Source organism: Propithecus coquereli, unplaced genomic scaffold (genome assembly GCF_000956105.1).
Source record: "Propithecus coquereli isolate 6110/MARCELLA unplaced genomic scaffold, Pcoq_1.0 Scaffold442, whole genome shotgun sequence".
Classification (NCBI taxonomy): Eukaryota; Metazoa; Chordata; class Mammalia; order Primates; family Indriidae; genus Propithecus; species Propithecus coquereli.
The window spans coordinates 1781047-1808091 of NW_012150197.1; the positions used below are offsets into that span (position 1 = coordinate 1781047).

The window sequence follows — 27045 nt, forward strand, 5'->3', positions numbered from 1 at the left end:
GGGCTCCAGGTTGCTGGTAGTTCTTGGCCGTAGGCCCCACGGAGGAGGAGCCGCTGCTGAGTCGTGACTCTGCAGTGAGGCAGGACGAGAAGTCCTAAACCCTTCCCGGCATGAAACACCCAGAAAGGCTGGAGAAGTTGGATAGACGTTCTTCAGATTTCTAGAAAATAAAACCTGTGGGAGTCAGAAGTGGAGTGCAAGGGAGCTGGTGGGCTGGGTGGGCTGGGCAGGGGGGCTGCGCGGGGCTCATGTTTTCACACCAGGCGGGCCAGAGAGCCAGGTAGCCTCAGAAGCAGAGCTGGCGTGAGATACCACAGCACCATGAAGAGCCCACCACTGGCAGAGGGGGAAGAGGGTCCCCCCAGCATTAGGAGGAAAGAAGCCCCCCGAGAATCCTTGAGAGGCCTGTCCTGCATGGGCCGGGGTCGGATCTGTGCTCCTGGGTGGCTTGGATTCCTAGGCCGGTGATAGTCCTGGGTTTTGGCAGAGGTGGACTAAACCCCTCTGGAGGGACGTGTCTTCAACCCCAGCCACGCGGGAGAACCACAGACAAAGCCAGTCATGGGCACGTGGAGACACCTCCTGCAGTGAGAGGAAATTCCAGGCCCAGGAGCAGAGCGGTGCGTTATCATGAAGAGTGGAAAAGTTCTAAAATGTGGTGAAAACCAGAACTCAGTGGACAGATGGCAGAGCCGAGGCAGATTACAGCAAAGCAGGAACCTGGGAGCGGGAAGCAGAGCCGAGCAGGTGTCCCCAGAGGGCGAGAGGCGCAGGGCTCCGGCGCCCACCGTGTTGTGGGTGGGCTGGGAAACAGGCAGGACCGTGCAGCCTCACGGAGCGGAGCAGGGCGGGCAGCAGTGTTCCCCGGATGCGTGAAGCTCGTGACGCTGACTCCGCTGTCCCTGAAGGAGCAGAGCCCGGACTGAGGGCCCGAGCGGCTGCGCTCAGCGCACACACAGGTGGCACAGCCGTGTCTTTCCGCGAGTCAGGCTCGCGGCAGCCAAGGAGCCTGGTCTGGCTGGTGCGTCTGTCCCTCCGAGGTGTGAGGTGGGGTCACGTGAGGGAGCCCCATGAGGTGGACGGCCCCTCTGCTCCCCTACATTTACAGATCCGCGTTTAACACCCACCCGCCCCCCTGGTAATTTAAAAGGCAGAATGTCCGTTCACAAAGAGCCCTGGGAACCCGCGGCACGCTTAGGCCGTAGTAAGTCAGCCGGAGCCTGCGGGATTCTGCTGCCCCTCGGCCCGGGCGGGGGTCAGGGTGGTGGTGTGGTGGGGAAGGGCCGCCGGTTGAGCCCTGGCCCGTGGCTACTTGCGTGGGCTCCTGCACCTGTGGTGCGGCCACAGCCCGGGCCCAGCAGGGCTGTCTGCTGCTGGCTGCCCGGAGCCCCGCGGGGCATGGTCCTCTGAGAAGCCCCGTGCGCTTTGGTGTAGCTGGGGAAGGCTGTGTGACGTGGGTGCTTGGCAGTGAAGTCCTCCGGGTGCGTTTCAGACGGGAGGCCTGGCATGGCCTCCTCCTGTCTTGGTCCCGGCTGCTTTGGTATCAGATGTGGGGCTTCGGGAGATAGGTTCATTTTGCACACGTTTAGTTGTAAGGGTCTTGCCTTCGTCCCTGTCTTCACGACTCTCAGTGCAGTCTGAGGGGCCTGTCGTCATCAGGGACCCTTGCGGAGGTCGAGACCTCTGCACAGGGCTGCCATTCTGCTGCTTACTGACAGCACAGCGCGAGGGTCCTTCTCCCCCTCGTGTGCTGTCCTCCCAGTGCGGGGGCCTCTGCAAAGGGCATAGGCAGGTAGGTAGCCAGGGCCGGGGCGTTGGAGGGTAGGGGGAGCCCACAGCCCCAAGCCTCACGTCAGGTTGTGCCCGAGGGTGCTTGGGTGACACCCGGACACTCGGTGAAAGCATTTTCCCTGAAGTGGTGATTCCCAGGACGGAAATTCCTGTCGGGTTTGTAGTGCAGCTTCAGATGCTCTACATTTTGGCTTAAAATACAGTAAAAAGCGTTGGTAAGGAAAGGGATAAGGAAAGCTAATGTTGAGTAAGAACGCTGGGGTTTATCCTGAGCTCTGCGCTTAAAGAGGGCAGGATTCATTCACGCTTTGGGAACTGGTGCTTGGCTTGGCTCTGAGCGGGGGGACGTGGGTCCCCCGAGAGCTCATGGGCTTGGAGGGCTCCTGGGCGTGCTGGCGACCCAGCCCTAGGGGGACGCGGTGGTCCTGTCCCTCGGGAAGGCCTCTGCCAGCTGCGTGTCATCCACGTTGCCACCTCCAAACAGTGTGGCAGAGTGTTTAACATTTTTTATTTTAATTTTAAAATCTATGTTTTCACAATAATGAAAAATAGGAAACAAATGAAATCTTCACCAAAAAAGAAATAACCACATTTTGGGTGAAACATTATGTAGCTCCTGAAAATTATGTTTTTGAAGAATGTTTAATGGCGTGGAAAGTGCACGTAGGAAGAAGAAAGAAATACAGAACTGAGTGGCAGCAGAGGGTCGCAGCCGTCTGCTCTGTCACACACGCGGTTGCATAGGTGCGCACAGAACACGGATTGGCGGGAAACACACAGCCCATTCACCCAGGGAGGGGCTCTCGTGAGGCTTCTGTTTTCCTTGTACTGCTCCATGTTTCTCAGATTTTCTATAAAAATACTTAGTTCTATACCAGGAAAGACGTTGCAATTACTGGGGAAGAAAACCTCGTTTGTTTTCTGGCTGCTGGGTGTGGGTGCATCGTGACTATTGCTTGTGCACAGTGGCTGGTTTTGGTTTTCGGCCAGGCTGACCGTGGGAGAGATCTCCAGGAAGGTGAAAGGTTGGGGGTTAGGGGTCAAGGGGAAGCTGGGAGGTAGGGAGAGCCTTGGTCAGGGGGTGGGTCCCTGGTCCAGCTCCCTGGCCCTAGCTGTTGCCGCCTCCTGGCCCACGCCCCAGCCCTTCCCTGCATGGCTTGCAGCCACCCATCTTGGCTGGACACGGGGTCTGATGTGTCTTTTAAATGGCAAGTGTGTTTGCTGTTTCAAGTTTGACCTTCTCCAGCGTGACTTAAGGGCTAGGTGAGTGGAGCCCATGGCTCTACGGGCTACCTGTCTCCATCACTGTTGGTTCCCGTGAGCGTATGTGATGGCATGTCCTGGGCTGGGGGTTAGGCTGATGCCCACCCCCTGGGTCCATTCTCTTTGGGGAGCTCCTGGACAGACCCCTCCACTTGCTGCCTGCCGGCCTGGGTCCCCAGGTGTGAAGTGGGGCGTGGGCTGCACCTGCTGGTCACAAGCCCCTGCAGGATGCAGAGGCGGCCCACTAAGGCGGAGGGTTAGACACTTTGACTTTTCTAGGTCACACCTGCCTTTAGACAAGGTAGATTACCTTTCACGACCTTTTATCTTAAGTTAGTTTAAGTTACATTTTGAAACAAGGTTGTGGGTTTTTTGCCTTTGCACGGGTAAATCCAGCACAGTTTTTACCTGCCTGAAATGAGTGATGACGACCAGTCGGTTCACGAGATCCGGTGTGGTGATGGTGTCACTGGGACAGGGTGATGCAGCTGGCGGTGTCCTCAGGTGATCACATGGGCGTCTGACTTCTTTTTGTCAGGGTCGGTGACTGTAATGCCTTGCGAGCAGGGAGACGACAGGTTGGTTTGCAGCGTCGGTGGTGGCCGTTCAGTGCGAGTGTTGCCTTTGTTTCCAGCCCTTCTGCTGTTTGCCTCGCTTACTCGTTTATACACCAAGTCGGAGATATTCTTAGTGCCTGAGAGTGCTTAAGTTACCTGCTTAAAGTCACACGGTCACTTCCTGGCCGGGCTTTTGATTACCTACCCGGCTTTTGGCCTGACACGGGCGCGCTGACCCTGACCACAGGAGCACGGACCCTGAGCACGGTGCGCTGACCCTCAGCATGGGCGCGCGGGCCCTGACCACGGGCACGTTTCGCAGTGAACGGCGTCTTGTTTCCTTATGCTTCCGTGACGTCGGAAATACCACTTTTACTTTGTTAGGATTTGAATCACATCGATGTTTCATTGATACTTATTTTTTACATACTCCTTTAAATTTTTATGAATGTAATTTTTTAAGCAAAAAAGCTCACGATAATTAAAATTGCTGTCCTAACTGCTAGATGAACGCGTTTTGAGGTACCGGTGGTGCTTCATTTGTGTTGCCACCTTGCCGTTTGCGCGCCGTGTGCTCCTAAGCGCACGCCGATCACCGGCTGCCTAGAACTCTTGGGAGGAAGGAGGGGCGGTCTCTGAGCAGACGCAAGAGGGCAGCGCACGAACGGTGGGGTTTGAGAAGCTGGTGTCAAGGGGTGTCGATCCTCTGTTGGGGTCCCCAGCCCACGCGGGGTGGACAGTCTCCCTCTCTCGGTGGCTCACACCCAACTCTGGTGCCACGTGACTGACCCCAGCACCCGCCTTGCCCAAAACTCCTTTTCTGAGCATCCTGCGTGTGCAGACTGCAGACGTGGTATTCAACAGACTTGATTTCAGCGATCGAGCCCTGGAGGCCTTTCTGTTGTCAACTCATTCGCCAGCTCCCAGGTTTCGGGACATTTCAGCAGAGCATTTGAAGCAGCTGGGTTTTTGGTTTTCTTTGTTTGATTTCAGCACGGTTTAGCTTGAAAGGGATGTTTTGGAGGGAAGTTTTCTTAACATAAATGTGGCTTATTTGGACCAAGAATTTTAGACATGAGCCCAGGGAGAAGCTTCCCCGTTATTTCTAGATACCGTGATGGATTTCGAAAGAGTCGAGAGCCCGACAGCTCCGAAGATTCTCCTGGAACCTCTGAGGTTGCGACGCAGGCCCAGAAGAAAAAGCCCAGTGTTTGCGCGTCGGGATGACTCGGGGAGTTTTCAGGCCTTGCCTTTTCTCTTGCGAGAGTATCATTTTAAATCGCCCTAAAGGGAAGGAAGGGGTGGCTGCAGAATGCTGCAGGGGGGGAGGGGGGGAGGGCAGCTCCATGGTGTGGCCAGCTGTGACTTGGGGGATCTGGCCGGCTGGCGGCGCCTCATTGTGTGTCTGTTTCGTTTTTTGGCTGGGTCATGTCAGCCGTTGCACCTGCCGGGGCCTCACCTGAGAGAGGGCATGTGTTCACAGTCCGCCTCCACCACCTCTGTCCTGGGAAATTAAACTTAAAAGTCGGACAGTTGCGTTACTGTTTCTAGTGGGATTTATGGTGCAATTGGATGCTGTTTTTTGAAGCTAAACTGAGTGCCACACCTGGCCGGCAGGATTTGCTTTCCTGTGATTTAGCTGAAGAACCACGAAGGGCGAGTGGCTCCTCCTGTGGCAGAGGCAGGCGCGTGTGTGCGGATGTCCCAGGTCGACGTGGGGACCGCACTGCCACACGCACAGAGGGGTGTCCTACCACACTGGCTTCTGTTTGGTTTGGACGTTGCAGGACACAGGTTTGAGAGATGGTTGTGTCCTCCTGGCCACAGCCCAGCCGGTGTGGCCCGTGGGAAGTGGGGCAGAGAGGCTTCCGTGTCTGTGAAGTGGGGTGTGCCGGCCGGTGTGGGTGTGTGTGGGATGTGCAGCGTGGCAGTGGCAATAGTTGTCACGCTGCCCTGCTGCTTGGCTCGTTTATACAAGGAAGGCTCACATGCTTTTCGAATCCCCAGGGTCTTCCGACAGCCTTGTACAGTTTTTCATCCTGTCCACCATCTTCGTAGGCAAATGTGCTTCAAGTTGGGTGAATTTGTGTGTTTTCCCGCTTCTCGTGTTTCCTTCTCACAGCCGGGGTAGGGCCTTCGCCAGCACCCTGGGCGGAGTGTGTTTCATGATCCCAGGTCCCCTCTGTCCCCAGGAATGGTCCTCGTGCGGAGCGAGAACGGGCAGTTGCTGATGATCCCCCAGCAAGCCCTGGCCCAGATGCAAGCTCAGGCCCACGCCCAGGCCCAGCCTCAGACCACCATGGCGCCCCGCCCTGCAACCCCCACAAGTGCCCCCCCAGTCCAGATCTCCACCGTACAGGTGAGTGCACGCACGCGCCGGCGAGTGGCCAGCCACCTCCCGCTCTACCTCGCAGGCTGGGGAGGTCTGCAAGGGCCAGGCGCGTCCATGTGAGTGAGGACCTAGGGGTGTGGGCAGCATCCGATCCGGGGATGGGCCTGGGGGTGGCCCTGGTCACCCGTCCTCCTCTTGGTGGCAGGGTGCTTGGAGGAGCCAGCGCCCATGGCCGGTGCGCAGCAGGACCGGCGGCCGCGTAGGGCTAGAGCGAATGCCCCAGGGTTGGCTGCCCCAGCTCGAGCCTGGTCCCCTCCCTTCTTTCCCTGTGGCCTTACCTTACTGTGCCTCAGTTTCTTCATCTGCAAAATGGAGATTGTGCTGGTGCTCAGCTCCCAGGACTGTCCTAAGGACTGTCAAGACCTAGAAAGTGCTGAGAGGAGTGGCACAGAGTGACCCTGAGTAGGCGCCAGCTGCCGCTGTCAGGGAGGCCTGAGAACGTCTCAAATTAAATAGGACCACCCCTCCTCCAGAATTCAGGCTCGGGGGTCACCAGTCCTGAGTCCGAGCTCTGGTAGGGAGGGTGACTCTGCTGCTTAAAGCAAAGTGCCAGGACCCCTCCCCAGCATGCGGTATCCTTGTCCGGTGCTGTGACTTCTACCTGGCGCGTGCTGGCTTGAGGCCTGTCCCCACGCTGTCTCCTGCTGTGCTTGTCTGTGCTGTGGTCTCACTGTAAGGAGCTGGGTGGCAGGTTAGTGACCACAGCGCAGGCAAGAGTGATCTTGACAGCTTTTTCCTCCTGGGACTTGAGCCTGCCCCCTCTGGAGCTCATGCCTCTGTCCCAAGACTGGCGAGGACAAGCTGGTGGCGGCAGAGCCCCTCCCCTCCGGAGAAGCACGGAGCAGTGTCCTCACGGCCTGCGGTGTCTGTCTGCTGGGCCGGAAGGCAGGAGGCCCGGGGGCTTCAGCTCCTGCCGCCCTCGCCGTCAGCCTCCGCTTAGACCAGCTTCACGTCAGCGTGCTCGGGGCGACTCTCCGTCCACCTGGCAGCCTTGCTTCCTTGCCCCGGTGCTGCGGCGCTGTGTGTGGCCAGCCCTCCAGCCTGGGGCGGGGCTGTCCGTGCACCTTCCCCACTTTTCAGTGCTTATTAACGAGATCACGAGCGGCAGTGCAAGGACCTGTTTCCAGACATCTATGTTCTTTCAGGGTCATCTTTTGTAGACTTTGTTTTTTTGAGACAGAGTCTTGCTCCTTGCTCTGGCTAGAGTGGTGACATCATTACAGCTCACTGCAGCCTCCAACTCCTAGGCTCAAGTGATCCTCCTGTCTCAGCCTCCCGAGTAGCTGGGACTGTAGGTGTGCGCCACCACACCTGGCTAATTTTTCTGTTTTTAATAGAGATGGGGTCTCACTCTTGCTCAGGCTGGTCTCAAACTCCTGAGCTCAAGCAATCCTCCCGACTCGGCCTCCCAGAGTGCTGGGTTTACAGGCACGAGCCACCGCGCCCAGCATTTTGTAGACTTTGTTAAAGAAGTCTAATGTTCCTATTATAGTATATGAAGAGATTTCATATACTTAAGAAAACTTCAGAATTAGGGTGACTTCATGGAAAATTGTGAATAAGTGTGTGGACCTACTTGAGTACACCAGTTAGTCACATGTTTAAGGGTTGATTTTTGTGTGCGGTGGGTGGGGAATTCCTTTTACATGTAGCCTGTTTTTGATGACTGTTACTTATCTTTCAGGCACCTGGGACACCCATCATCGCACGGCAGGTGACCCCAACTACCATAATCAAGCAAGTGTCTCAGGCACAGACGACGGTGCCCCCCCCCACCACACTGCAGCGCTCCTCCGGGGTCCAGGTGAGGGACACGGCAGCTGCGTGGATGTGCTGGCCCGGCACGGTGCGGTTTTCTTTAATGGAAAGAGCAGGCCTCATGAGTTTCTGTATTGGATACTAAGTTGAGTTTTGGGAGGAGTTTTCTCCATGACAAAGATGCTTTTTGTCCGACGACCATTGCAGGATAGGTCAAGGTTTCTTTTTCTTTAAAGCCACACAGAATTTAATACCAGCAGCACTTTTTAAAACGTCCCACTATGCCAGAGTATAATTATTAAAATAAAAATAAAAATAACACCTTATTAATATGAAGGCGTCTCTGAAGCAGAAGATGGCTGCAGTGAGGATAGTTTATGTCTGTGCACGTGTGGCCTTTCAGGTAACCGTGACGACAGCAGCTGCCATTTGAGCACGGCCCGTCCCCGGCGTCCTCCTCACCGCTCTGTGTGCCTTCACTTGCTTACTGCTCGTAAGGCCGCGTGAGGAGATGCCGTCGCTCGTCTCTTCTCACTGAGGCGTTTACAGATGAGCTGAGGGAGGTTCTGGAACTTGCTCCCAGTCTGGCAGCCTGCACGCTGGCCGCCTCCCTGCACCTCCTCCCTGGGGCCTGCGCCCTTTGCCCATAATAGAAGCATAGTTCTAGAAATGTTCCGTGTCAACCCGTGGGGTTGTTTATCAAATAGTGTTTTAAGCTGCGAAGGGGAGAGTGTTCTGGAGCAGGCGCTGGCCTCTTCGGGGAGCGCCCTCGCTCCTGACAGCTCAGCCCTGGCCCGCAGAGCCGCGGAGAAGGGTTTGTGCACCTGCCAGACCGGCCATCTGTGTTACAGAGGAGGCACGGGGTCCATGGAGGGGAAGGGGCCGGCCAGGGAGGACACACACCTGGCTAGGGCAGGTGCGCCTGGGTAGGGGAGATACACCTGGCCAGGGAGGACACACCTGACCAGAGAATAGACACACCTGGCCGGGGAGGGCACACCTGGTTAGGGAAGCCACTTTCTCTGGGCGGTCAGGCGGAAGGCGACAGCAGCTGTTAGAATGTGGGGCTGCAGCACTGATCATGATGCACCTGCCGCGCGCTAGGCGCCGTGCCCAGATGTGCTGCTGATTGGTCCAGAATCCTCACACGGTCCCGTGGGGAAACTGAGGCTGAGTGGGGGGTAGAGGACTCTAGGGGCAGCCCCAGCTCTGGGCTTTCCACTCCACTGGGTCACGTCTCAATGGGCCTTTGGCGCTGTGGTGAGTGGACGCGGGTGGGAGGGCGGGTCGGTCCAAGGAAGCGAGCGCTGGCATGAAGACCCCTGCGCACGCCTGGAAGGAGCCCTCAGCTGGGCCCTCCGTCTGCCGGGTGTATCTGGGTTTTCAGTTCTCAGTGGTTTTTCTGAGAAGGAAGTGAAGCCCGTAGTCAAGTTTTTGCATCCAACTTAGTGGAAGATAAATTTATCAGAACAAGTAGACGCAGTCTTGACGTTACCGAGGTGAAGTACGTATCCATAGGGTCAGTAAATGTGAGGAATACATTTTGATGAGGAGGAAAACTCCCCACAGGTGAGAAGTGTCCGGATGCTTCTATGTCCCTGACTGCCCGGAGACAGCTGCCGGGTTGGTTGCTCCACATTTTCTTCATTTGAAGCATTTTATTAGATGAGCTTCAGTCGCACAAATAATACGGACTCACTGCTACAAGTGAAAGAACCCAGGGTTACAAAGAAACCGCGCATCGTCCGTCCGCAGCCCCTCCCCACCCCGGGCTGGCGTTTGCAGTGCGGGGTGTGACTTCGGGGACCCCGGAGACCTCTGTGCTGGCAGTGCTTCCCGCGCACCGCGGGGCTCTGCAGGACGGAGGAGCAGCCGCTGCCTGGGAGTCGCGCTCGGTGCTTGCGCTGCTCCTGGCTTTCCGAAGTCCCAAAAAAGGATTGTTTAAAAACTGGAGAGAGAAATGTTGATGGCTGGATTTATAAATTGGAAAAGTACTAATTTAAGAAATCAGTAAATATTTGCATTGTGATCATTCATGTAAAACAGAAATGTTAGGAATTTGACTAAGGGCCAGTGGTTTGAACTGCCTGAGTTCTGTGTCTGGCTGTTCGTTTGCTTAGCAAAGTGGCACCTCCCTGCCCACAGGGTGACTGACACCCCGGCCTCGCCTGCCCGGAGGAGGCTGCTTGTCAAGATTCACTCTGGGAGAGTGAGGCCGGGGGATCCTGGCACCTGCCCTCCTGTCAGTCCTGGCGTGGTCCCCTGCGGAGGGACGTCCTGGGAGCCTCACTGCGGGCTGAGAGGAGGGCGTTTGCGGGAGTAGTTCTTCTGTTCTAATTTTTAACTTCGGAGCAATGGGGACCTGGTTCGGCTAGGATTATTTACACTGGTCACTTTTCACTGTGACTTTTGTCATGCTATTGACTTCCGAAAACGAGGATCTTGCCGGCGATTGGCTTTATTTCTGTCAGTTTTTAATGCAGGTGCAAAATACGGCTTCCCAGGCACCTAGTACCGCGGCCCTCAGTTCCCCGGGGTGCTGTAGGCCGCCTCGCCTGGCTCCAGGGCGGGGGAGGCCAGGATGCTGGGCCGGCAGGTGGCCGGGGCTTTCCCTGCCTCTCTGGGAAGCCTTGCTTTCTTCTGCCGGACCGAGGCCAGTCTCCACTTAGCCCGTCTGTGGCGTGAGATGCATTTACCTCGTGTTTTGGATTCTTGTAGCCTCAGCTTGTTCTGGGTGGTGCTGCCCAGACAGCTTCACTCGGGACGGCGACAGCTGTTCAAACGGGGACACCTCAGCGAACAGTCCCAGGGGCGACCACCACCTCCACAGCTGCCACGGTAAGAGCCGCTTCTCCCCCTGGCAGCTCAGAGATGGCCGGGCGCTGGGGCTCGGTGGCTGGAAGGTGCAGCCTGATCTCACCCTGGGTCAACTTCTTTCCCAGACCCCCGTCTGGTTCTTGGTGGGTTCCGTGGACAGTGTGGGGCCCGTGCGAATGCGTGGGGGCCTGCACTTCCCCCGTGTAGGGGCCTCCGAGGGCGGTGGCCTGGGAGGGGGCAGGAAGAGGCCCTGACTTCTCGCTTAAGGGCGTCAGAGTGCAGAAGCTTCACGTGCTAAAAGCCATGTGGACTATACGGCATTTGCAATCTATGTATATAAACCTTTAGACAAAATGGGATATCATACTTTATCTATAACTTTTTTCACGTCTGTCTGGTAAGTATTTTTTATGACTTTTAATGGCTGCACATAATTTGATTCTTTTTTTAATGTACGTTTAGATAGGCATCAGTTTGTCTTTATGATAAGTAGAATTAGGACGAACGTCTTCGTGGGTTCATCTTTCTCAGGTTTTTGGCTGTTGACTTGGTGGCCGGGCTGCTCCTCAGAGCTCAGCCCCGTCTGCACGGGCCATGCGAGCTCCTGCGTTTTCTTGAAGGAAGTTTAGAGAAGAAACATGTATCTTTTATACATATATGTGTTTTAGTTATACCAAAGGCTGTGATGAAAATCCACGTTTTAAATTTTTATCACTTATATCTTTTTACTTTAGGAAACTATGGAAAATGTGAAGAAATGCAAAAATTTTCTATCTACGTTAATAAAACTGGCTTCATCTGGTAAACAGTCCACAGAGACGGCAGCTAACGTGAAAGAGCTAGTACAGAACTTACTGGTAAGAGCTTTCACTCTCGGTCCCCTGCCTTCCAGCGCGGTGTGCGTCACCAACAGCCTGGCTGCCGTGCCCCGTGTCAGCAGCGAGGACACTGGAAGGGCGCGGGTCGCGGGAAGGGTGTGCACACCTGGGAGACCCTCCTCCCTGAGTTCGGGTGTTCTGGGGCTTCGCCAGGTGGCTGTGCCGGGCCCCACCCTGAGCCCTGCTGTGAGGGGCCGGCGCCCGCGCAGTTTCCTGAGCTTCGCTGTTTTCTGACGCAATTATGCCTCTCAGAGCATTGGCGAGGAGGCTCTGCCGTTTTCTGGAGGGGTATGGAAGGCGCTTGTCCATAGCAGTTGGTCGTTGCGGGAAGGTTTCCTGGTGGGCATCACAGGAGCGATTGTAAATATACCCGGTAGATGATGTTTCTAAGGCATTAGCTTTCTCTTCTCCCTGCCCCGCCCCCAGTGGTTTTACCTGCTTTTAAAGGGAGGGTTTTAAATGCACAGAAGTGGAAAGAACAGTGCGAGGAACCCCTACGTCCTGTCTCTGGGTCTTGTCATTTTCTGACTGAGAAGCAGTTTCTGCCTGTGACCTCTGACCCATTGCCACCCGCCTCCGCCCCCATCTGTGTCAGTGGATCTCTGGAAACTGAGGCACTTCTTACAGACACAGCTGCGACACCCCGATCACACCTGACACCCCCGAGTCCCTTCATAGGCAGTGACCGCCCTGCCGCTGTTCCCGTCTCCCCAGCGTCCTCACAGCGTCGTGTCTTAGCTGCTGGCTCCAATCAGGACTGACGCACTGCGGTTGACTTTCCTGTCTCTTTTAATCTAAGGGCTCCCAGCCCTCCTGGCCCTCTTCTTTCCTTCTGATTTCTCTTCCGATTTCCTTCCTACACTTGGGTGTAGAACGTCCCCCGACCTCCCGGAGTCTGTGTGTTCTGTCTGCTGCTGGTGGAGTGTGTCGCCCAGCCGGGAGCCCGTGGCTGGACTCACTTGCGCTCACCTGGGGCTGGGGTTGCAGTGGGGATACAGGGGGGAGGGCCAGCTGCCTGGCATGGCCGTGGTCACGTCCTGCCGCTGAGGGACGCCACGGTGCTTGGCCTGTGGCTCTCTCCTCCACTTGCTGTGCTGTCAGGGTCCCCCGCAGCCCTCTTCTGGCTCTTTCTTATGTGTCTTTTGTGCGTCCCCGAGTGCTGCTGTGCACACCTGCCAACCTCAGCGTCAGTTAGGGTTGGGCTTGGCTGCTGGCAGGGCGAGCGGCTCTGCCTCTCATGAAATTCCCAGGTGTCCGCAGCCCCCCAGAGGCCTGGCTCTGTCCCCTCGCCTCAGTGCAGGCCACTGCAACACGTCCGTGCTCCAGCAGCAGAGCTGGCCACCCCCTCCCCCCCTCGTCTCGGTGAATGACGTGCCGTCCTCTGGGCGAGTCCTCTCCTTAACCCGCACGCCCCAGGCCCCGCATCTGCCTCTTGTGGGGACCGGGCTGTCTGCTCTGGGAACCTGGGGTTGCTGGCCCTCAGCTGGACGCCCGGCCGTCTGGAGTCGCCAGTTTTCTGTGCCTTTCTCCTTGCCCGAGCGGCCACGTGTTCCTCTCTCTCAGTGTCCAGTCCACGTGCCTTTGCGCAGCAAAAGGCCGTGAGGACCTACTTCCGGCCCTCGGTGCGTGACTTCCCCGCTTCACACCAAGTGCCTTCAGCTTCTGACGCAGATTGTGCCCCTGCTCTGTGCTTGTTTCCCTCTGTGCGACTCCCAGCTCCTTGGTGCCCTGCAGGGGTGGGGGGCTGCCGACTCCCTGGCTGGGCCAGGTGCCCTCTGTGTTGGCCCCTGGTGCCCTGTGACACCGAGTAGGTGCGTGGTGTCATTACGTGAAAACGGGCATTGGGTAAGAACTCAGGAGGGGACCGAAGTAGGGGGGACCCACCCAGAGGGAGACACAGCTAGCAGCTTGCTGCTCAGCAGTGTCCCCGGTGAGCGTCTGCCACGCATGTCCCCAGAACCCGTCTTTCCACGCATGCAGCCGACGTTCCCCTCTCTGTCATGGGAGACACCAGGCAGGAGCGGCTGGCGACGAGGCTGGTGACGTGGAACTAGGAGGGTGTGTGTGAAACTCATTCGCTGCGAACTTCAGTGTGGATCTTACTTTTAAGGATGGAAAAATGGAAGCGGAGGACTTCACCAGCAGGTTATACCGAGAACTTAATTCCTCGCCTCAGCCTTACCTCGTGCCTTTCCTGAAGGTAACTGGAAGGTCCCGGCGCCTGTAGGTGGCGGCGGGGCCCACCGCGAGGGGAGGGTGGGCTTGCAGGTGCTCCAGGTGTGTGCCCACCTGTGCTGCCTGCCCGGGGGGCGTGGAGCGTAGAGGGTCTGGGGACAGAGTGGCTGTTCTGCAAAGTGGTCCCCGACGCTGCGGTTCTGCCTGTGCCCCTGGCACGGGGGAGGGGCGGCGCTCATGGAGCCGGCCGGGACCGCGGGTTCCGGCGGCGTCGGGTTCTCTCTCTCAGGTGATTGCTGGTGTTGGCACGTTTTTAAAACTACCTTAAAGATTCGGCTTCTTTTGTTTTTTAAACAAATTTTGGACAATTACAATTGTTACTGAGAATAATCCCACTTGGTGGGAGGGAATTAGCGGTGGGGGTGTTGGCACCTGACATCCGGAGAGGTGTCCGCGAGGGTCTGGATCTCCCGTTAGCTGGAGAACTTTCCTGAGTGTTTAAGAAAGGAAGCCGGCGCACCCGTCCTGACCCTGGTGTCTGTCTTCCACCCAGAGGAGCTTACCCGCCTTGAGACAGCTGACCCCTGACTCAGCGGCCTTCATCCAGCAGAGCCAGCAGCAACCGCCGCCCACCTCGCAGGCTACTACCGCGCTCACGGCCGTGGTGCTGAGCGGCTCGGTCCAGCGCACGGCCGGGAAGACGGCGGCCACCGTGACCAGCGCCCTCCAGCCCCCCGTGCTCAGCCTCACGCAGCCCACGCAGGTGGGCGTCGGCAAGCAGGGGCAGCCCACACCGCTGGTATGGAAGGCGCGAGCCTCGCCCATCCCTCTGCAGCCCGCCTGCCGCGCCAGCGCGCCCGCCAGCCTCTTAGATAAAGCGGCCACGGCTCAGAGAAACCTTTGCAGGAGTGTGTGGGAAAGCTGCTAGGAAGAAGCTTGGGTGTCACCTCAAACAGTTAAGACGCAGTCTGGAGCCTGAGGCCCTGCGACTTCGCATTTTGTTTCTCAGTAAAGTGAGATGCGCACCCCTGCACGTCCCCCACCCGCCTCGTTGGGGGTCTCACTGGTCCCAGGAGCGCGGCATGTTTGCAGATAGACGTTCTGCGGGTTGGGAGCCGCGGCCCAGATGTGAGACGCAGGGCCTGTGCTTTGCATCAGACGGTCAGGTCAGGCCGGAGCTGGCGGGTGGGGGGGGCTGGTTTCTCGGGACGGAACGGCTCGCGGCAGGGTGCAGCGGTAGGTGGGACCCGGAGGCAGAGCCACCGGCTGCTCGTAAGTGGTTCGCGTCCTTACGGTCTGGATCCGGCCTTCCCCGTGCTGGTCGCGGTGCCGCGCTCCACGGCTGGGGAGGACGTCTCTGCAGAGAGGAGTTGCGTTTTGAACGTGCTCCCTCCCATAGGCGTCGTGGGTTCACCAGCTGTGGAGAGGAAGTTTTTTCAACGTCAGAGGGGTTTTGTTTCTCTAAAGACAGCTTAAAATGAAAATAAAACAACGCAGGCTTCCCGTTGTCAATAGTGGGCTGTACGGAGTATCTTGCGGTGGAGCACAGACGATAACCAAGAGGGGTGTTGGTGTGTGTGCTCAGCTAAAATCCGCACTTGGTTTTGCTTTGGTTAGTGGCGGGGAGAAGGGGTAACGCAGTTGTGGGGAGGCTTCGCTGGGAAGGCCACGGAGCTGTGGGCAGCAGGAGAGTCGGAGGTCCACGCGCGGAGACAGGGCTCGCTCACGCTCCTCTCGGCACTGGATGGGGAGAGGTCACGGCCCTTTGCCGCACCGTAGCGTAAGGGACGGTCAGTGGCCGATGTACCCACACGGCGAGTTCTGTTGAAGCACAACTCGATGGGCGGTCGTTTTCCTTGCAAGGTTTTGACCTCGGGTGCTTGGCCGCGCCAGTGGCGCTGGGGGTGTTCCCATGAGCAGACGCTGCGCTGAGCAGGAGGGTGGCTTCTGCATTCTGCTCCCTGCTGCAGGGTGTGTGGTCAGGCTGGCGGGTTGATCCGTCACCTGTACTCTGAAGCCTGGAAAGATCTGGAAACCAGGGGCTTTTCCCTGGGCCTGTGGCAGCCTCCTTAGGTGGCAACACTGGCTTGAACTGGAACGTTGAAGTTTTGTTGCAAAAAAGATTTCGTCACGGGATACCACCCCAGGCCCTGCAAGTGTCCCATAACTTAGGTGTTCCCTCGGGGGATACCTTTGTAAAAGGCAGAAATTGAATTCAAAGGTTTGGGGCCAGACTGGGTGGACTCGAGCTCTGTAGCTTCCACAGGGATCCAGTGTCTCTGAGCAAGGTCACAGTCAAGACCGCCAGGGCTGTGTAGCGGGACAGGCGGGACAGCAGCAGAGCTGGGCAGGCAGCAGTGTGGGGGCCAGTGCCAGGTGCGCAGGGCGAGCAGGCCGTGTTTGGGGCAGTGGTGGAGGCCCTGGAGGGGCCAAGTCCAGGCAGGGGAGGACGTCGGGCATCCAGGCCCACTGCGGGCTCAGTCATCCAGCCCAAGAGACACCACAGAAGAGCAGAGTCACTTGGCCTGCAGCCACCAGGCAGCAGTTGCACCTCTGCTAACTTCCGGGGCAGTTGTCTGTCCCTCACGGGGCTGCCGAGCGCAGCAGACTTCGCTTGTTCCGCGGGCCCTCCAGGCACTGACCAGGGGCCAAGTGCCCCTTCCAAGTAGCAAATCTGCCCAACCTGCTAGTTCACGCGGGGCCCCTACACTGGTATTGCTCCCCCCGACCTGCCCTCGTCTGTGGGGGTCTCGCACGGAGCGTGGTCCTGGGGCTCTCTGGGGCCGAGGAGCACGTGGGGTCTTCCCAGAGTTCCTTGCTGGAGGGCGGGGGGTGTGAAAACGAAGGGAAGAGCCCCCCATTGGGGAGCAGCCGCTTTGCACTTGGGGACTGAGCTCACCTGTGCTCTCTGCCGGCTCTGCCTCAGGTGATCCAGCAGCCTCCGAAGCCAGGAGCCCTGATCCGGCCCCCGCAGGTGACGTTGACGCAGACGCCGATGGTCGCCCTGCGGCAGCCTCACAGCCGGATCATGCTCACCACGCCCCCACAGATCCAGCTGAACCCGCTGCAGCCAGGTGCGCCAGGCGGGCCAGCGCTGGGGTTTCGTTTATTTTAATTGTGGTAAAACACACACAACGTGAAATGGACCGTCTGGAGTACGTGACCCGGTGGCATTGATCACGTTTACAGCGCCGTGCCACCAGCACCACGGTTGCTCGGGTTTCTAGAATTAAACGTGTATTTACCACTGTTAGTTTCCTTATCCGTAGTCATTCCTACACTTAAGACGGTTTGATGAAATACAGGAAAATGAACGCTTGAGAGATGCAGCTAAAGCTTTTAACTGTGGTTTAGACTTAGACTCTGAGTGTTTGAAACCTTCCTGTGGCCGGCTGGGAGGACAGCGCCAGGCCTCACGCGGCTCCCTGTGCCTTTTGCTCCCCAGTCCCCGTGGTGAAACCTGCGGTGCTGCCTGGAACCAAAGCCCTCTCCGCCGTCTCGGCGCAAGCAGCTGCTGCTCAGAAAAGCAAACTGAAGGAGCCCGGGGGAGGTTCGTTTCGGTAAGGAGCGGGCCCGCGGCCTTGGCGGAGAGCCCGGATCCTGCACCCCGTTCCCGCCTGGGGTCTTCCTGAGGCGGCCTGGCGCTAGGAGCTGTGACCCTGTGTCCCGTCACACTCTGTGTGGACTTAAGGCTGCGCAGAGTGTGTTTTCCCCCGGGGTTAGGTCAGAGAGGTTTGCTTCCTACAGGTAGTGAACCAACTGGTGTTTTTATGTGAACTAATAGAAAATTCGTCTTTATAACATCACAACATGGTGTCTCGAGTTCATCACAGTGCAGATTAGGACGCGTCACCTGCCTCTCAGCCCTCTGTGCAGTGTCAGAACCTCCAGCAATGCTGTGTTTTGCTTCGGGCTCTTGATCGGCAGCGGGTCTGACCGTCCCTGTCCGGGGTGGTGCCCGCGGGGCCTGAGGGGCCTGAGTGACGGGGAGGCTGTGGCCGCTGTGAGTGGTGGATGGGCGGGCGGTGCCTGTGTCCGCAGGTTCCCTGTCCTGGGTGCTTCATCCCCACCCGGCAGGGCAGGGTTGGGGACCAACGGGGGCCCGAGCCCAAGCAGGGTGAGGGGCTGGTGTGCCGGGGACAGCCCAGCAGTGGGGTCAGTTCCTGAGTGGCTGGGAAGGGGATTAGGTCATCTGCATGCGAGAAAGTGAGTTAGTCAAGGCTGCGGGAGGCCCTGGTTTCTGTCGAGGAAGGAATTAGCCATCCAGTGAAAGGCATGAACTCGAGTGAACCCTGCGGTGTTGGATCACAGCAGGACGTAGACTGACGCACACTCACAGGTTTCCACGTACGCAGTTAGATACAGAACTAACTACAGACGGACGTACATTTCTAGCTCTGTCCTGCGAAAGAGCCAGGGCTCAATAATACCCCACAGCGGTGAGCACACCTAGGCTCAGGCCTTATCTTCTAGAAACATCTTTCACTGAAATAACGAGGGCTCCTCAGAGAAAAGGCTCAGTCCAGGGCTGGGATAAGGAAAGTACAAGAGGAGCGGGACCATTTTGCCATGTTACAGAGCAGCCTTCGCAGACTGAGGGCGCGAAAGTCAGTGGCCGCCTTCCCTCCCCGGGCAGGTGTGGGCATCGTACTGCTCGGCGGTCTCTGGCTGTGACCGTCAGGGAAGCCCATGGCTGTGTCGGTCACTGGGTGAGCACACGGAGAAGGACTGGGTGTGTGGACCGCTTCACGGTACCTCCCTGCGAGGCACGGGTGATCGCGGGGGGATGCCGGGCAGGTCGCCCAGTCTCGCGCTCAGACCGCACACGCGTAATGGAGCCAGCTGCGGAGGGCGCGAGACTCGGCAGGATCCCCGGCAGGGCTGTGGGGCCTGCGCCTCCTCCCGAGAGGACGTTCTGCAGACAGCTGACCTGTGCCCTTCCTGGCGTCGAGAGCATGAGAGTCAGGAGAGGCTGAGGAGTGTTCTAGCCCAAAGGAGACTGAGGAGGCGCAACAGCTGAACGCAGCATGTGACGCGCACATGGACCCTCCTGCTGGGAGAGTCACTGCGGGGACAGTTACCCCACCGGGAGGCCTGAGCAGTAGCCGACAGTCTTGGACTGCTGCTCGTGGCCTGGCTTCCGTGGCGCCCCTGGTTCTGTAGGGGACGCCCTTGTCTGTGGGGGGGCACACATGGAAGTGTCCAGATGGGGATGTCAGGTCAGCAGCTCACTCTCAAATGATTCAGGAAGAAATTCTTTGTATTTTTTTCCAGCTTTCCTGAGGCTCCGTGGTGGTTTTAGAAGAAATTAGAGCTGTCGAGATATTTAAGGTGTCACGTGGGGCATGGTGCTTGAAGCAGCAGGCGGCGCTGCTGGTCTGGCCTCCTCCGGTCCCGGTGCCGCTGCATCTGCACATCTGCGTGCTTGGGCCCTGCGCTGTCCTTTAGCAGAGCAGATGAGCTTTCAAAGACGGCAGTTAGATGTCTCTTTCTGACGGCAGGACATAGCAGGCGCAGGAGCCGGGGGATAGCGCCTGGCGTGGGCGCCAGCTGTGATTTCTACCCGGGGGTTTCCTGCCCCCGTGTTCGTTGCCCACCGAGTCAGAGGCACCCCAGCCCTCCTCCTGACGACCCCGTTATGCAGTTGGAGTGACGTTTTCTTCTTTCTCAAGGGACGATGATGACATTAACGATGTTGCATCAATGGCTGGTGTGAACCTGTCAGAAGAAAGTGCACGAATATTGGCCACGAACTCTGAGTTGGTGGGCACGTTGACACGGTCCTGCAAAGACGAGACCTTCCTCCTCCCAGCGCCGTTACAGAGAAGAATATTAGAAATAGGTGAGCTCGTATTTAGGGACTTGTCATAGGGATTTAGCGTCCACAGAAGGGCTTGGTGAGCACCGTGAGTTTCACCGTCTGCCGGCGTCTCTGTTGGAGCCTAGGGGCGTCACGTAAGCACAGCTGGCACCTCGTCCTGTGTTCTGCCTCCGTTTCCACGTGGTTGCTGGTGGTGGTTCTCAGTAGCTGACGTGTGGGTAGATGCCGTCTCCACGCTGCCCGGGCTGATGCTGAACCACGTACAGCTGTATTGGTGGATAGAAGAAGAAACAGTAGTGAGGAAAGAGAAAGTGTTTAAATGATTCTAAAATACTCTTTCTGTTGCCCAACCTTTAGGTAAAAAACACGGCATAACGGAATTACACCCAGACGTAGTAAGTTACGTATCACACGCCACGCAACAAAGGCTACAGAATCTTGTGGAAAAAATATCAGAAACAGCTCAGCAAAAGAACTTCTCTTACAAGGTAACGGGGCAGCTTTCCGAGGAGAGCGTCTTTCTGCTGTCGGTTTCCAAGCCGGTGCTGTCTGGAAGCCTCCTCCCCACTCCCGGGCACAGGGCACAGGTGTCCCAAGAGCCCTCATGTCCTTTGTGAACTTGTTTTGAATTTTTCACAGGACTAGATTTTGGGAAGATTTCATTTCTTTTAGCCATGTGGTCTTCTCACGTGCTCTGTGGACTTGGGTTAGGGAAGGCAGTCAGCTGCGCTTTTCTGCGCTTGGGTGGGGTCCCTGCAAGAGGATGCTCCAGAGGGATTTTCTTTTTGGAAGGTGAACCTTTTCAGCTTTGAAAACCATGAAGTTTTCCACTCTTACTCGGCTCCGGGATTCCCAGCACCTGTGAGTGCTGGCCTCCTCCCTGGGGCCGGGAGCTGAACCTGTACCTCCCACGGGGGCCGCAGCCCCGTCCTCACGAAGCAGGTTTCAGAATGAAACACACCTACCTCGTCTGTCTCACCTCGGAGCAGTCAGGAGTGGGCCAGACCGAGTGCGGCAGGTGCTGCGCCCCTGACCAGGGGTTGGTGCCACCGTCAAAGTAGCATTCGAAGTAAGCACACCTAGCCGTGTGCTTTAGGAATAGTCTATGTTGCTGCAAAAAAAAAAAAAAAAATTTACGTATTACTTTAAAAATCAGACAATGTCAAGGTGTATAAAATTGAAACTACCATGAGCCCCCAAGATCACCAGCTGAGACTCTTCTCTGCATGTATGGACAGACGGCGCTCCCAGGGTGCAGCGCGCCCGTCTGGGGAAATGGCAGGGCGGGTTTGCTTGCCGGTGTGGGGCTTGGCCTGGGGAGGGAGGGAGCCGTGCACAGAAACCCTTGCTCGCTGGGTCCCCACGTTGGTGAGGAATGGTGTTTTTGCTTTTTTTGTAGGACGATGACAGATACGAGCAGGCGAGTGATGTCCGGGCTCAGCTCAAATTCTTCGAACAGCTCGATCAGATCGAGAAACAGAGGAAGGACGAGCAGGAGAGGGAGATCCTGATGCGGGCAGCAAAGGCAAGTGCTCGCGTTGACGGCCTGGTGCTCTCGCTCTCGGCGCCTCCTGTTCCTCCTGGACAGACTCCCTGGGCGCTCAGGGTTGGGGAGGCCGAGCAGTGCCCCCGGCTGGCCTGGGGGTGCGTGCGGGTTGCCAGGGAGCTGCAGAGCAGCCTCGCTCCTTCGGCGCCTCCACCTGCACGAGCACAGACACCTGAGCAGGGGACCTGCTTAGGATTCCTAGCGCCTCAGTTTAGGCGTGAGGTGCGTGTGCAGGGAGCCCCGTGAGCCAGCCCATGACTCTTTACGCTTACGTTGCCGTGTGTTCTAGAACATTCAGAGCCAGGTTGTTGAGAGTCGGGCAGGAGACCATAATCCATGGAGAGGGTTGCTGTGAAGTGGGGGGGCCTCCCCTTACCATCCTTGCGGCAGGACCCGAGCCTGCAGCCCTCCCAGGCCTCTGGCATGCCGTCGCCTGCGTATCTTGTTTCCTGTTGTGTCCAGATGGCATTGATTTGCTTAAGAATGGTGGCTTTTTTTCCATGATTCGCAATCTAAATTTTCATCTTTTGGCTATAAGCATTTAAAAAATTTAATATGCATTCTTTCACACGACCTAGATGATGATGTATAATGAATGCAGTAACGCTTGTTAGATGACAAACATTTAGGTCATAACTTCTTTTTTGCCTCTTTCAAAAATAGTCTCGATCCCGACAAGAAGACCCAGAACAGTTACGGTTGAAACAGAAGGCAAAAGAGGTAAAGCTCTTTTGAGTCATGGGTCTCCACTGCACGCCCGAGAGTGTGTTCACAGCCGTCTAGAAAGTCCAGCAAGAGAGAGAGACGTTCAGAAAACCGTGATAGTTCCATACAGTGGGCATTTACGTAGCTGTTTAATTTGTTTTAAATAATGTGCTCCGTGAAAGGTGCTCTCTTGTGCAGTTTGTGTCCTACTTGTATATTGAACGATGACTTCTCATTGGGTGGCATTGGTTTCTATCCTTGTTCATGTTTTGAGCGTTTTAAGATGAGCATCTATTGCTTAGAAAGATCCTTATTTTTCTGATTATAGAATATACTTACGGTTAAAAAAAAAGTCAAAATGTTAAAGAAATTATAATTTAGAAAATTTTAGAAAACCATTTGGTGTCTATGTATTACTTTTGTAGTAAGTGAAAATCGTGCAGGAAATGATCCTCCTCGTTTCTTTACAAAATAAGATGCAGCAGCAGGAACTGGCGCAGATGAGACAGCGCGATGCCAACCTCACGGCGCTGGCCGCCATCGGGCCCAGGAAAAAGAGGAAAGTGGATGGTCCTGGACCGGGACCGGGCTCAGAGGTACAACAGTGTGGTGGGACTGAGGCCTGGGAGGGGCTTCGGGGAGTGTCGTCTTCAGGGACACACACGTGCGGGGGAAGTAGCCTCCTACCGCTCACACGTCCTCTCACCTTCCTTGGAATGTTTGTTTCACATGCCGTACTTTAAATTCAAACCAACTTGGTGGATGTCACATGAGCTAAACGGTCTTTCTGTAAAGGTGTTTGATCAGCATGGTTTACTACGAGGAGGTTTAGACCGACTGAGGAGGACGTGGGGAGAGTGTGGCCGTCAGAGGAATGATCGCAGTGGGGGCCGTTCCTCCTGGGACGGGCACGCGAGATGAGCCCCTATAGCGGAGTGGGCAGTGCGCAGTGTGAACGGCCGGAGTCGTCACCTCTTCCTGTTCAAATTTTGTTAGTTTCTTTTGGTGTTTGTTGTTACATCTTTCACTCTAATAGATAGAAACCCTACCTGAGTGTACTATTGTTTTTGCTTTACACTTTCAATTGTTTTTTTAGGTAAATTTTTATAGGAAGAGAGAAAGAAAATAGTGTTTTACGTTTATCTGCCCGTTTACCATTTCTGGTGCCCTTCATTCCTTCCCGTAGAGCCACGTTCCCACCCCCCATCACCCTCTGGCTCGAGGGACGGCCTTAGCGGTTCTCATAGGGCCAGTCTGCTGGGGGCGGATTCTCTCAGCTCTCGTTCACTTGAAATTGTTCTGTGGTGAGCAGGTCTGTGCAAACCTACCCCCAAAGGCCGAGGCAACTGAGAGGCTGAAGAAAGAGGCTGACAAATCCAGTTTCTCAGAAAGAAACATTTCGTAGGGACTTACGAACAGAAGTGGTGTCTCGGGCGGCTGAGAGACGGTGGATCCCCGCACCCGTCCTCCAGAAAATATCCTTTCTGTAGCGAGCTGTTTCGGTAAAACGTGCACAACGGCCATGGGTTGAGCTTTGTTGTGAAACTCCTGACCCGGGGGAGGTGAGAGAAATATCTTTGTGAGGGGCTGTCTGTGCTAGGGCCTTGTTTAAAGACCTTGCTGCAGAGCACCTGGGGATGCAGGAGTCGGGCATCGGTCACTGGTGGCTTCCCTTTCAGATGGCGTCACTCTCGCCTGCCATAGGCTGTTTTCCTGCACTCCCCCCTCCAGACTGGCCCTTACGGTCTCACGCACTTACCTCTTTCGCAGTATCGTTCCTGGGCCTGGAGGGAGGGTGCGGATGTCCTGTAGCTTCAGCAGCAGGGCGTTGGCAGTGGAAAACAGGTCAGGCCCAGCGGATTCCCAGTGAAGGAGGCTCCCTCCAAGGCTTTGTTGAATCACGTCTGGTCTTTGGAATACTGTGATTTTGGTTTTCTTGCAAGAAGTAAAACAATGAGAGATACATAGCATTGGTAAATCGGAAAAATTAATAGAGGTACAATGCACACAGTGGCAGTATAATGCATGCAAGGATGACAATGAAAAGGAATCTGTATGTCAGAACGGGAGGAAAAGACCTATTAGGGAGCCAATTAAAAACATGGCGAAGACAATTAAAACAAGTCTCTGTAGAGACTTGCAGCCAGGAAATAATTCAGGGTTCAGTTCAAACTGTAGGCAGATAAATGCTCAAAAACAACGGTGAGGCCTGGAATCTAACAGCAGGTGTGCCGTGGTTTCCTTCTGAAACAGTTTTTCTTCCTCCTGTCCCCTGTTCTGCCAGAGAGAAGTCATAGACCAGTTTATTTGCAAACTAAGTTTTAGTCTTACTGTACTTGCCTGGTTATTTGCCAGAGTGCCGTGGGACTAGTGATGGGCTCCTTTTAAGTTAGGTCTGCTGGAACTTTCTCTTAAGGAATATGATTAGACTTTTAAAAGCTTCTCGAGGCCAGGAAGCCAAGCCAAGGATTCGCCACAAGTTTGCGTGTTTGCGCCCATAATGCCTGTACGAATTGGTGAGTCCCTCCTTCTCGAGGTCTCAAAATAATCGAGGTTCCTGGGCCTGTCAGGAAGTGACTTTCTTTACTTACCGTGAGGTCAGGAGCCTTGTAAGGGAACCACATGGACGTGGTGGCGGCTCAGTGGAGTCACCCTCCGTTGCCCAGAGCGGTCACCTCTGACCCGCCCTGCCAAAGCCTCGTCAAGTTCCCCGTGTCGCCAAGGTGTCCCGTCACATAAGAAAACATTGGGGTTCTTTCCTCTTCCTTTTTAAAAAAACTTAATTATTTTTGTTCTTTTTTTCTTTTATTGTACTTTTATTCTTCTTCACCACCCCTCCAACGCCCCCAGTGCTAGCGATGAAAGGAAAATACATTGTATCGATCGGACGCATGCAGATAACTGTATTGCCGTAAGATAAGAGTACTCACGCATAGTTTCCAGATGTTGGAGAAATCAGGTAGAGTGAAAGGTAAATGTCTCAGTTTTGCCCACAAAAGTATACTTTACCCAATTGCTGTAAGTTATAAATATAGCTCAGAAGAACAAAAGTTTTCTTGACTCTGGAAAGCAAAACATGAAAAGAATCAGCAATGTTTGAGACAAAAAAAGTAAAAAAAAATCATTTCACTCCTTTATCGGTTCAGTCCCATGTGGTTCTTACTGTGCTGGAAGTTTTTGCCTCGTCCAGTGGTACGATCCCCTGAGTTTCTGGAAACCTGTGTCCCAGTTACTGGTCAGGGTCTCTCTGAAATTCCTGGAAGACACAACACTTTAGGGTCTGCAAAAAGCTTTTAGAAAAAAGCATCAGAATAAAGCAATTTACCGCATATGCCAAGAGGTGTTGGATTTTTAGGAATCTTGTACAATTTTGGAACACATATTAATAACATACAAGTACCACTCAAGTACCATTTCTTATTTGACAATGTTTCTTGTGTAATTTTAACATACTGAAGAAGACTAATCTGTCTCTCTTGGCCTTTCAGAGGCCTTATTTTTTCTGTCTAAGTTAGTTTGGGTCACAAAAACTTAATTTTAGAATTTGAAATTTGATTTTGGGAAGTTTGTCATATATCCAAGGTTTTAAATTCTAATATCAAAATAAAAAAGGTTTACAACACTGTTATCAAAATAGGATCACAGGTCACTGTAGAAAAATAGTCATTTGTTTAACCAAAGATTTCAAAAATCAAAAACCTTTACTCTTTGGTAGGAAGGAGACTCAGTTTTCCAAACAAAGACCTGGTAAAGATGGCGTGAAGCTGTCTCTTCCTCTCTCCTTTTTAACTGCAGTTTACTGAAAAGGTAAACAAAAAAGTTTGTTATTTCTTATTAATACTGTATGAAAATTTTACTCAAAAGAGGAAACTGAATTTTACCTTTATAATGTCTCATTGATATTAAGTGTAATTTTAATAAACCTTTATAAATAAATAGATGCACCTAATTTCAATCAGCTTTGACCACACAAGGTAAGATTTCCATCAAACTTGTATAACCTCTTACAATTTTTTCCATTCTCTTTCTGCCCATTCAGTTTTATCTATCCTTTTTCTTTAAAACAATCTTTAAATAACCTCTAAACTAGACGAAATTTATCTTTTCTTTAATAAAAACCACATTTTATGTTTTTCTTATAACCTTTTTGTCCCCAGACACATCTTTCTTTTCTTACACATTCTGTATATAGAACAAAGCCTTGGTAAAAGTACCAGGGTGTATACAATTGTTTATCTTATATTTAGTAGTTTTAATTACGTCTATTAATTACCATACGAACTCCTAATAGCCTTAATTTTCAGTAAAAACCTAGGAAGTAAAATAATATTTTCTTGTCTTTTATTTATTTATTTATTTTTCTTTTGAGACAGAGTCTCACTGTGTTGCCCGGGCTATAGTGCCGTGGTGTCAGCCTAGCTCACGGCAACCTCAAACCCCTGGGCTTAGGCGATCCTCCTGCCTCAGCCTCCTGGGTAGCTGGGACTACAGGCATGCACCACCATGCCCGGCTAATTTTTTCTATATATTTTTAGTTGTCTGATTAATTTCTTTCTCTTTTTAGTAGACACGGGGTCTCGCTCTTGCTCAGGCTGGTTTCGAACTCCTGAGCTCAAACAGTCTGCCCACCTTGGCCTCCCAGAGTGCTAGGATTACAGGCATGAGTATTTTATTTTTTTTTGAGACAGAGTCTCACTCTGTTGCCCGGGCTATAGTGCCGTGGTGTCAGCCTAGCTCACGGCAACCTCAAACCCCTGGGGTTAGGCGATCCTCCTGCCTCAGCCTCCTGGGTAGCTGGGACTACAGGCATGCACCACCATGCCTGGCTAATTTTTTCTGTTTTTAGTTGTTTGGCCAATTTCTTTCTATTTTTTAGTAGAGATGGGGGTCTCGCTCTTGCTCAGGCTGGTCTCGAACTCCTGACCTTGAGTGATCCACCCACCTCAGCCTCCCAGAGTGCTAGGATTACAGGTGTGAGCCACCGTGCCCGGCCTTTTTTTTTTTTTTTTTTGAGACACAGTCTCATGTTGTTGCCCAGGCTAGAACAATCTTAATTGTTATTAAAATCTACCAAGTGCAGAGCCCAGGACAAAAGATAGATTTGTGAAGATAATGTCTGACCCTTCCCAGCGTAGCCAGGGGGCACAGCTGGGCCAGAGGTATCTCCACAAATGTTTCCGGTCCTCACCACGGTCATTGGTTTAGAGCCTGGAATCCTAGTGACTCTCAGACAGCTCACAGACAAGTCAAACAAGTATCAGAAATAGAAGCAACAGTTCTATGACCCTAAAACATCTATCAAAGATAGCCTGAACCTGTCCGCCCAGTGGACCCAGGTGGAA

At 54.6% G+C, this 27045-nt stretch overlaps 1 protein-coding gene across 1 annotated transcript in view; it reads left to right on the forward strand.

Annotated features, from left to right (window-relative positions):
- The window catches only part of TAF4 (TAF4 RNA polymerase II, TATA box binding protein (TBP)-associated factor, 135kDa), a gene marked incomplete at its 5' end in the record, with an annotated part of 75063 nt that overhangs the window by 36822 nt on the left and 11196 nt on the right, over positions 1–27045 (forward strand). The window contains 13 exons of the mRNA XM_012654553.1: positions 5804–5970; positions 7688–7807; positions 10480–10599; positions 11313–11435; positions 13567–13656; positions 14185–14430; positions 16558–16705; positions 17077–17191; positions 19304–19473; positions 19810–19940; positions 20852–20977; positions 21662–21718; positions 22180–22299. Coding sequence (XP_012510007.1) covers positions 5804–5970; positions 7688–7807; positions 10480–10599; positions 11313–11435; positions 13567–13656; positions 14185–14430; positions 16558–16705; positions 17077–17191; positions 19304–19473; positions 19810–19940; positions 20852–20977; positions 21662–21718; positions 22180–22299 — 1733 coding nt within the window. The remainder of the gene's footprint in view (positions 1–5803; positions 5971–7687; positions 7808–10479; positions 10600–11312; positions 11436–13566; positions 13657–14184; positions 14431–16557; positions 16706–17076; positions 17192–19303; positions 19474–19809; positions 19941–20851; positions 20978–21661; positions 21719–22179; positions 22300–27045) is intronic.